The sequence below is a fragment of the Balaenoptera borealis genome, assembly GCF_965194805.1.
Source record: "Balaenoptera borealis genome assembly, chromosome: 15".
Classification (NCBI taxonomy): domain Eukaryota; kingdom Metazoa; phylum Chordata; class Mammalia; order Artiodactyla; family Balaenopteridae; genus Balaenoptera; species Balaenoptera borealis.
The window spans coordinates 8,965,587-8,975,539 of NC_138871.1; the positions used below are offsets into that span (position 1 = coordinate 8,965,587).

The 9,953-nt window shown below is 57.7% G+C and overlaps 2 protein-coding genes across 3 annotated transcripts in view; one reads left to right on the top strand and one right to left on the bottom strand.

The window, feature by feature from the left end:
* The window catches only part of ZAP70 (zeta chain of T cell receptor associated protein kinase 70), a 76,307-nt gene extending 73,200 nt beyond the window's left edge, over positions 1 to 3,107 (bottom strand). The window contains exon 1 of the mRNA XM_082356173.1: positions 1,599 to 3,107. The gene's annotated coding sequence lies outside the window, so the exon portion shown is untranslated. The remainder of the gene's footprint in view (positions 1 to 1,598) is intronic.
* ACTR1B (actin related protein 1B) lies at positions 1,056 to 9,713 on the top strand. 2 transcript variants are annotated; one of them, XM_082356177.1, is made up of 11 exons: positions 1,057 to 1,243; positions 3,114 to 3,178; positions 4,389 to 4,464; positions 5,509 to 5,634; positions 5,968 to 6,092; positions 6,335 to 6,551; positions 6,672 to 6,764; positions 6,858 to 7,032; positions 8,119 to 8,180; positions 8,422 to 8,462; positions 8,657 to 9,713. In XM_082356177.1, exons 1-11 carry the CDS (start codon positions 1,196 to 1,198, stop codon positions 8,757 to 8,759), a joined length of 1,131 nt encoding a protein of 376 aa, XP_082212303.1. In that variant the 5' UTR covers positions 1,057 to 1,195; the 3' UTR covers positions 8,760 to 9,713. The 2 variants fall into 2 exon arrangements, with proteins under 2 accessions (XP_082212304.1, XP_082212303.1); XM_082356178.1 differs by lacking the exon at positions 5,509 to 5,634 and having other exon boundaries at positions 1,056 to 1,243.
* The last annotated feature ends 240 nt before the right edge of the window (positions 9,714 to 9,953 follow it).

Consider the following 9,953-nt stretch of genomic DNA (forward strand, 5'->3'; position numbering starts at 1 on the left):
GCACGTTGACCCATTTTATGAATGCATAGACACCAAATACAAATGAACACATACCTATGATTCTATTTGCATAAAATTCCAAAATAGTCAAAACTAACCTGTGGTGACCAGTAGAATGCAGGATAGTGGTCACCTCGGAGGAGGAATAGGGCAGGGAACGAGAGGGGTGGGAGGCTTCCAGGGAGCTGGTCATGCTCTGATTCTTAAACTCAGTGATGGTTATACGAGGGTGTCCACATGTTAATAATTCATTGAAATGTACACTTATGATTTCTACACTCTTCTGTATGATGTCGTGCTTCAATTTTACCGAATTTAATCTCACAGTCTAGTGGGAAAGTTATACAGAGCGGCAAATAACTATGGCTCAGTTTGGTCAATGAATTCAGGACTCGGTATCTTCTTGCCCTGTTGCAGCAGTTGACCCCAACGCGGCTGGAGGCTGACCGCAAGCTAATCCCAGGCTGCTGCCAGCTGGAAAACCTTGGGCAAGTTACACACGCGTGAGCCTCCTCGGTTCCCAAATCTGTAAAATGGGAATAATAATACCTGATACAGTAATTGCAAGGGTGTAATATAGTAATCTATGTAAAGTGGGTAGGAGTGTTCCGCAAGCACATAGCAGGTGTTCCATTCACTCCAGCTACCGTTACCATGAAACTGTAATTTTTACAAGGAAAAGGATCCTCCTCAGGGCTCAGTAAAGAAATGCTTTGGGTGAAATATCCACCGCCGGTCTCCTCGGGGACGGCGAGCTCACGAAGAAGCGTGGTCGGAGGTGCTGAAGCTCGGGAAAGCAATCTCCCTGGACAGGCGAACTCGCAGCCCACCGCTCTCCGACCGCGTCCTCCTTAAGAGCGGAGCAATGACGTCATCCCCCACGCGGTGCAGCCTACCTTGGAAGCTCCCCAGCGGTTCCTCCCGGCCGTCTCCATTGGCTGGCCAAGATCCGGCGGCCCCGCCCCTTTGCCCGCCGCGGGACCCGGGAACCCGCCGTCAATCTGCCCAGGTGGGAGCGGTGATTGGCCGCGGGGCCCGCCCCCAGAAAACTCCGCCGGGCTCGCGTAGGCTGCGCGCTTGGGGTGGGAGGGGCGCGGCACCGCGTCAGGAGTAGCCGCCGTCCCGGTCAGCGTGCCAGGTCGCTGTTGGTCACTCCTGCAGCCCGCCTGCTGGGCAGGGCCGGCCCGGCCCGGCCATGGAGTCCTACGACATCATCGCCAACCAGCCCGTGGTCATCGACAACGTGAGGCTCGGCAGCCGGGGGGAGGGAGCACGCGGCAGTGCACGCGGGGACCCCCGACAGACTCGGCTGGTCCCTCTAGCTCACTGCCCGCCCGCCACCCCTGCCGGCCGTCCCCACCTGACCCTATAGTTGGGGCCACGGGGCCAGCCCCCCGCTGGCGCGGCGGAACCCCAGCCCGAGCCCTCCCTGAGCCGGGCGGGGAGGTCCGGAGAAGAAGGGGGTCCCATCGTTCTGGCGGCCCTTGGTCAGCATCCGGAGAGGTGGGGTGACAGTCGGGCGGCCCGGCCGATGCACCCCGGACTTTTCTCAGTTGAGAGTGGGGTTACTGGGGAGGTTTCGACCCCAACCCCTTTACCTTTTCTCAGGCTGTGGCTCTGGCTGCCCTCTTGCACACTGCTGGCCCCATCTTTTGGAGAGGGTTGGCCTGGGGACCTCTACAACAGCTCTTCCCAAGTACTGCACCCCCAGGCAGCACTACCAGAGTGGGCAGGCCCTACTGCGCTCTTTTCCTGGGACTGGGGAAAATGCAAGTTAAGCTCTGCCAACCACATAGCCGCCACCACCTGGCTGGCCACTTGGCTACTTTGACCCTCTCCTGAAGTGCTCCCCGAGCCAAGCAGAAGTTCCACAGCCGGCAGGGCAGTGGAGAGAATTCAGGACTAGTCTTCCCAGGACCCATAGCAGTTTGGGAACATTGTTTGCAAACCTCAGAGGAAAGTTGCCTGGCTTCATTGTGGTTTGTCCTTCAGCACTGGGGCTCAGCATGTTTTCTGGTCCACGGGAAGAAAATGAAGGGCAGGGATCTGTGGATCTGCCCCTAGCTGGGTATCTGCCTGTGGTGTGTGGGCCTTGGAGTTTTTGATAATGACTCACTTCTCTTTCTGGGATCTGTCTCCCTGTAATCCCTGAACGGCTGTGTTTTTTGGAGTACCCATGTAAGTGCCCTGAGTCACAGCAGGGGATGTTTAATAAGGCTAGAGCTGGGCTTGGAGGATGCTCTCCATCAGGCTACAGGAAAGATCAGGCCAGTTCCTTACTTGGGCTAATCAACAAGTTAATGAGTTTAGAGGGCAACCTGTTTGGTCCCTCTGGGCTTCCAGCCCCTCCTCTGTAACTTGGGGATGTTTATTTCTGCTCTGCAGACCCCAAGGGTTGTGATGGAGATCTATGGGAAGAGGGGTTGAGATGCTCATTCCTGCAGTGAGTGGGAGGTTTCTAGATGCCAGGTTCCCTTTAAGATATTCTAAGTCCAGCTTCCATTCTGGAGCAGTGGCAAGACCAAGCTGTCCTCCTGTAGTCTCTGGAGAAGCCACTTGAGGAGAGGTGCCAGTTGTCCCAGTGAACCCAGTGATCTTCCCCAGCGGGTCCTGTGTGTGGCCCATGGTTGCTGAGGGGAGGGGGCCAGGGAGTGTTGAAAAAAGCTTACGGGTTGCTTCTAGCTGGGTTTTGGGAGTAGCTTGTGCTGCTATTGAGTCCTTCTGCCTGGAGCTGACCTTGGAGTGTGCAGACGAGGATGTACTTCATGGTTCCTCCATCTCCACACTAGTGACATTTTGGCCTGGATAATTCTTGGTTATGTGGGGCTGTCCTGTGCCTTTTAAGATGTATAACAGCATCCCTGGCCTCTACCTAGAAGCCAGTGGCAGCCCCCGCTCCCCAGTCTCCAGACATTGTCAAATTTGGGGGAGGGGATGCAAAATCGCTCCCGGTTTTGAACCACTGGTGTACTTGTAAATGGCCTTGCCCTCTTGGCAGAATCTCAGGCTGCCACCCCGGGCTGCCATGGTGGGGGCAGCAGCCCTCTCCATGGCAGGGCACTGCCTTCATCTGGAGGTGAAGGTTGGGAGCTAAACATTGTTTTTCTTTGCAGGGTTCGGGGGTGATCAAGGCTGGCTTTGCAGGAGACCAGATTCCCAAATACTGTTTCCCAAACTAGTAAGTTGCTCAGGCAGTATCCCTAACCTTTCGGTTTGCTTCCTCGGAGAACGTGGGTCCTGTGTCACAGCTCTCTTGGAGGCCAACTCTTGTCCCCACCTGTAGGGAAAACTCCAGATTTGTGAAGCTGTTGCTCTTAAGGGCGCTGGAAGGAGAAGACATGTGCTCTGGGCTTCCCCCTCCTCTTTGGAGGCTGATTTTGGTCCCTCCTTTAGCCAGGAAGGAGGAGAAACCACCAGCATTCCCCTCGGGACAGGGTGTGGTAGCAGCAGCAAGAATAAAAGAATCTCCAGGAGAGAGACCTAGGCTCAGAGGGAAAAGTGGGGAGTTACTGCCACCCCTTCCTCCTGGGAAATGTTTTCTTCAGGGCCCATCTATTTTCAGACTCTAGAAAATATTTTGTTCAGTCAAGGAGGGTCTTTGCCTGAATGGTGCCAGTGGTGGCAGAGGTAAGAGGGTGGTGAAACCTGGAGAAAGCCTGCAGTGCTCCTCCGGCCACTGTAGCCCATCGGGAAGTTTTCCCTCGGCCGTGTCTCGTCTCAAATCCTGGAGGTTTTAGGGTTTAGTGGCCTACGCCGGGGTGGGGGAGTCCTAAGGCCCCTGAGGTGGCTGGCTATATCAAGACAGAGCCAGCCTAGAGCATCCAGTGGGGCCTCAGCTTTCCTTTCTGAACTCACGTTGAACATAATTAAAGGTTCCTCTTGATGTGCAGGGAACTTGGGTCAGATTTTGTAATGGTAGCCCATCCACTCTGCCAAGAATTGCATCTCTGTTCTGGAAGCCCTGGCAGTGGGCAGGGGCAGGACTGACTGAGTGAGAGAGGGGTGTACGAGGGAGCCACAGCCCAGTTTCCTGGGGCCACCCCGCCTTGGTCTGCCCTCCTGAAATCAAGAGCGTGGGCTGAGTCATCGTGGCTACAGAAGCTGACCCTCTGCCAGGGCTGACATTACAGAGCTCTCAGCCATCTCTGGGAGGGCTGGTGGGAAATGGAAGTAACACCTCGTCTTCTGACCCTGAGTCTTCTGTCCTGCCAAGGCCTGCTCTGTAGTCCCGTGACCCGTAGGCCTGGGTTCTGACCTTTACCCCGTGGCCACCTCCTGATGCTTTGAGTACAGTTACCCTCTTGACCACTGGAGTTGGACTTTGATCTTCCTGGACGGGACTCAGCTGTGCCCCATGCCCACCTCCCTGACCTCTCCTGTCTTCGCAGTGTCGGGCGCCCCAAACACGTGCGGGTGATGGCTGGAGCCCTGGAAGGGGACCTCTTCATCGGACCAAAAGCAGAGGTAATACCTGTGGAGCCTGCCTTTTTCTGGGTTTGGGGTCCTCATTGTCCCAGGAGCCTTGACTGGTGGTCAGAGCTGTACCGCCAGAGAGGGCCCTGGGAGTCTGTTCTCTGAGGCCATCTGCTGGGTGCCCTCCTGGCTCCAGGATCCAGGCTCCAGCCCAGCAGTACTGCACCATGGTCCCTTTGCTCTGTGCGATGGGGCCATGGTTCCCGTATAGGGCAGCACAGTTAGACCACTTCATGCCCTGTCTTTTAGAAACTACAAAGGAAAGAACTGGTCAAAAAGTGACTTAAAAGTCTGAATCACTTGGACTTGATGACCTGAGTGAGAGGGCCCGCTCTTGCGCTCCAGCCGGGGAGACACCTAGAGGCTGCACGGCCAGATGAGGCCCTTGGGAGGAGCAGTGAATGGGGGTGAGGGTGGCAGGGATAACAGGCAAGCGCAGTTAGGCACCTGGGGTGTCTGCGGTGTCGGGTGCGGATAATGGGGCTCTCAGGAGATGGGGTCAGGAGGAGCCGCGGCTGTGGGCGAGAGGCCGAGGGGCGCCGGGCAGGAAGGGGCACGTTTGGGGGGAAGTTGAAGGGCAGGTCCGTGCGAGAGGCGCGAGCACTGGCTGAAGAGCTGGGAGGAGAGGTAGCTCACGGCATCCAGCTGTGCCCAGGAGGAGCGGTGGCAGCACGTGACCGCAGGAGGGGACCAAGTAGGATCAGCCGGCCTACGTGGAGGCTCCTGGCACTGAAGTGGTGGGGATGGAGGTCAGGCTGTGCTGGCAGTGAGTGTAGAGGACGAAGGGCTGTGGAGGGAGGGTGGGGACTGAGGGTGGCAGGGAGCACGCTGCCACCCTCTCTGGTCCTGGCCTTGGAGACTGGCTGGGCTCTGAGAGCCCAAGAAGCAGTTGGACAGATGAACGTGCGCTGGGTTCAGGACCCGTCACGGGGCATGGGGACACCCAGCGAGCGGATGAAGGGGCAGCTCCCGGGCGGGCGGGGAGCAGTGGCCGGGTGAACGTCTGGTGCCACGGCCGGCCTCGCCCCTCTGCAGGAGCACCGGGGGCTGCTGGCCATCCGCTACCCCATGGAGCACGGCGTGGTGCGGGACTGGAACGGCATGGAGCGCGTCTGGCAGTACGTCTACTCCAAGGACCAGCTGCAGACCTTCTCCGAGGAGGTGGGGCAGCGGCCCCTCCCGCCGGGGCCCGGTTCTCCCTGCCCGCAGCGTCCCAGCCAGGCTCCCACCTTTCCTCCGGCTTTGTCAGGGCCTGCCGCCTCTGTGTTGCGTGGGCCTGGGTCCGCCCAGTCGGTGGCTGCTGAGCAGAATTTTCCAGGGAGCGCTGGATCTTTGGAAGAGTAAAACTACTGGCAGATGATGGGCTTGTGCCGTCGGGAGGGATGGCAGGCCGCAGCTTCATGTGCTCACAGGGGCGGGTGGCTCTCTGGAAGGATCATGGCAGCGCCAGCACGCGGTCTTTGCACCTGCCGGCAACTCTGCCGTCTCTTGCAGCATCCTGTTCTTCTCACGGAAGCTCCGCTCAACCCGTGTAAGAACCGGGAGAAGGCGGCAGAGGTGTTCTTCGAGACCTTCAACGTGCCAGCCCTGTTCATCTCCATGCAGGCCGTGCTTAGCCTGTGAGTGCTCCCTAAGCCCTGCGTCCCCTCCATCTCCGTCCTCCCTGGGGGCAGCCTCCTGCTCGGGATGACCAGGCGTCCGACTTCCCTGTAGAAACAGCCCCCTGATGACCGTCCCTTTAGGGAGTCCCGCGGGTCCCTTTTTCAGACCAGATGATGCACATGTCCCGGGGTCCCTTCCAGGGGTGAGGAGGTCCCAATGCCTCAGTGGCTGAGGTGAAGGGATGCTGACCTGGTGACAGGTATGCAACAGGACGCACGACGGGAGTCGTTCTGGACTCAGGGGATGGGGTCACTCACGCCGTCCCCATCTACGAGGGCTTTGCCATGCCACACTCCATCATGCGGGTGGACATTGCCGGCCGCGACGTCTCCCGCTACCTCCGGCTGCAGCTGCGCAAGGAGGGGGTTGACTTTCACACCTCGGCTGAGTTTGAGGTTGTCCGGACCATCAAAGAGGTGACGCAGGGCAGGAGGTGGGGAACGGGGCGGGGGTGGTCGGACCCGGCGTAAGGCTGAGCTCTGGGTGCGGGTGTCCCGGTTACCGCCTCCTGAGGGCTGTGTCCCCGCCCACTGCAGCGGGCCTGCTACCTGTCCATCAGCCCGCAGAAGGATGAGGCTCTGGAGACAGAGAAGGTGCAGTACACCTTGCCAGACGGCAGCACCCTGGACGTAAGTTGCCAGGCCGGCCCCGGGCGGGGGCAGGAGTGATGCCGGGACCTGGAGGAGGAGGAGGCCTGTCTGCCTCAATCTTGTGTTCCCAAGGTGGGGCCAGCGCGGTTCCGGGCCCCCGAGCTGCTGTTCCAGCCAGACCTGATAGGGGATGAGAGTGAGGGGCTCCACGAGGTGCTGGCCTTCGCCATCCACAAGTCTGACATGGACCTTCGCCGGACGCTGTTCGCCAACATCGTGCTCTCTGGTGGCTCCACACTTTTCAAAGGTACCACAGTTGGGAGGTGGTAGTATGACTTGGAGGCCAAGGGCAGCTGGACCCTCAGACTGCATCCCACTTCCTAGAAGCCTGGGAGATGGCCCATTTTCTGTTGGTTTTTTGGGTGCTCAGGTTTTTTTTTTTTGTTTTTTTAAGAGAAAGATTTAAAATTAAATTTTGTTTACTTTGTAAATAGGTGATAAGTTTAACGAGGTCTAAAATGTATTAGATGCAGTCTGCCTTCTCCTATTGTCCTGGTCACCCAGTTCCCTCCCCACAGGAGTTGTTAGTTTCTCAGGTAACACCTGTGCGTGAATAAGCACTCCCTTTTTACACAGACCTTAGCGTACTCTGAAGCTCCACGCCATGTATTTTTGACTTTGCACCACATCCAGAAGATCTTTCCTAGAGTGTAAGTTCTCTTATCTGACCGTATGGGATGGATGTGCCATTTAACCATTAACCTGCAGATGGCCTTGGGGATGATGAAATTCTTTCTGATCACGAAGATGCTCCAATGGGTGATCTCATACGCTATTACTTCACGTGATGAGAATATACCTAAAAGAAAAATCCTAGGACTAGAATTGCTGAGTAAGAGGGTGCGTATGTGCATTTGTTACCTGGTAGATATCACCAGAGTTTCCCTCCTGAGAGGCTGTGCCACTTTCGCCCCCATCAGTTATGGACGAGAGTCCCCCGGCGCCGTCCCGACACTGTGTGTGACGTTTGCCCATCTGCTGGGTAGAAGTGGCAGGCGTGTTCTCCTGACGCGTCGTTCGCCTTCGACTTCGCTTCTGGTGGTTTTGGCTCCAGAGCATCGGGGGAGGGAGAGCGTAGGGGTCAGGCAGAGCTGAGTGACTTGGGGCTCTTTCTCATGCTGCCTTCCTGAGGAAGGAAGCTGGGCCCACCTGTAGGCATGCTGCTGGATCTTTTATGCCTTTGGGGTGGCTTGCCCTTACCCTTAATCCTGGCAAGAATGACTAAAACAAGCGTGGCAGCAGCTGGGGCTGGGGCACCAGAGGTTGGATGCGGGGGAGCTAGTGGTAAAGGGTCGGATGTGGACCCCCAGTTCAGCCAGCCTTCTGTTCACAGGCTTTGGCGACCGATTACTAAGTGAAGTAAAGAAGCTTGCCCCCAAAGACGTCAAAATCAAGGTGAGGTTATGGGGAGTCCCCATGGGGCATGGGGGTGCTGGGCAACCTTGACCCGGGGAGGAAAGAGCAAGAACCACCTTCAGGTGCCCTCTGCCTTCCAGGCCCAGCCCAGCCCTGCTCCCAGCTGAGGCACTTGCTGCCTGGCCTCGGGCACTGGGAGAAAGGGCCCCCCTCCACCGAGGCTGGGACAGGGGCTTCTGCGGGGGGGTGGGACAGTCACGTTGCCGCTTGCTCCCTCTAGATCTCGGCCCCTCAGGAACGGCTGTACTCCACGTGGATCGGGTGAGGCGGGGCTCACGGGGGGTGCTCTGGGAGGAGACCATTGTGCCCTGGACACTTCTCCCCGGGTTGGCCCAGGCCAGGTGGAGGTGGGTGGATTTCCCTCCCAGGTAAGGGATGTGGAGCTCTGGGCGCCCAGGGAGGGCGGTTGGCTCAGCCCTCAGGTCCACAAGACTGCTCTCCCTCCCTCCTCACAGTGGCTCCATCCTGGCCTCGCTGGACACTTTTAAGAAGATGTGGGTATCCAAAAAGGAATATGAAGAGGATGGCTCCCGGGCTATTCATCGTAAAACCTTCTAGTGCCCAAGGAGGAAGGTGTAGCGTTGGGAAGATGGGAGGAAAGAGGAGCCAGAGCCCTTAACCCTTTCTGGTCCGGTTCACGTACTAGGCCTCAGGGCCCCCTGCATGCCCTGAACCCCGGGCCAGCGATGCAACAATGCCTCCCTGCAGCCCTCCTCACACACACGCACACACAGTAACGTTAGCTGCATGGACGGGAGGCTTGAGCTGGAAGATAGGAATTGAGGGGCCCAGCTTTGGGCGGTTCTGGGTGTCCCCCTTGGCAGAACCAATTAGGCCCATGGCTCTCTGCTGCCCCGAGCTCCAAGGCCAGACACCCAAATACCCCCATTTTCTCCGACAGGGCCAGAGTGCCTGGATGCCTGTGTAACTAGCCTTGGGGAGTGGGGTGGAGGAGGGGGCAGCCAGCAGCTCCCCGCCGATGTGTCACTGCTTCTTATGCCACCTCCTCCTCCTGACCCGACAGAGTAGCCCAGAGGGCCACACCTAGGCATCCCTGACCCTTTCACACTCTGTTCTCCCATCTTTCCAGATGGGTGCCTTGGTGCAGACTGACTTCTTGTCAGTCTTCCGTCCCCCATAAGGGGTCTGGACCAGGGTCCGAGCCTTTGGAGCCAGAGCAGAGGATGCACTGGGTTTGGGCGGCCGCAGTGTGTTGCGTTCTCCCCTTCAAAGCACTTCATTGACTTGCTGCTCCCTGTCCTTTACGCCAGTACCTGGGACAGGAAGGGTTAATGGTCTTCATTTGTTGAAGGGAAGCCACTTAATCACAATTCAGACCTAGTGGGGGTGAGGAGGGCACACTTCCTCCTCCCACCCCTCCCACAAAAGAGGTCTTCATTTACCTTGTGGCCAGGACCCCCATCTCCCTCTCCCACAAGTGTACAATAATTTAACACAGTTGCCTGAAAAAAAATTTTTTGTAAATCATTATAGTAGTACTTATGGACAAGGCCCAGTGTGTGGCTCTGTTTTCTTGTGGTTCTTTGCGCTGTTGTTTGCTCCTCCATCCCTGAGGACCAAAGCAGCAGGGCACTTGCTCTAGCTCAGAAGCCTGAGATTTCAGTGGTTGGCGGGGCAACGTGGCACGGGAGGCCCCAGGAGGCTGGGCTCTCAACCTGGTGGCGGAATTCCCCAGCCTCTTTACACGCTTGCTGCAGTCTGCCAGGAGAAGCAGAGAGCAGGCTGCCTTCC

What these genes read in the sequence shown, in the direction of transcription:
- ACTR1B (XM_082356177.1), top strand. Translation starts at nt 1,196, where the DNA reads ATGGAGTCCTACGACATCATCGCCAACCAGCCCGTGGTCATCGACAAC. An exon ending in TCATCGGACCAAAAGCAGAG is followed by an intron (nt 4,465 to 5,508) that starts GTAATACCTGTG and finishes GCCCCTCTGCAG; the next exon opens with GAGCACCGGGGGCTGCTGGC. An exon ending in CTGTACTCCACGTGGATCGG is followed by an intron (nt 8,463 to 8,656) that starts GTGAGGCGGGGC and finishes CCCTCCTCACAG; the next exon opens with TGGCTCCATCCTGGCCTCGC.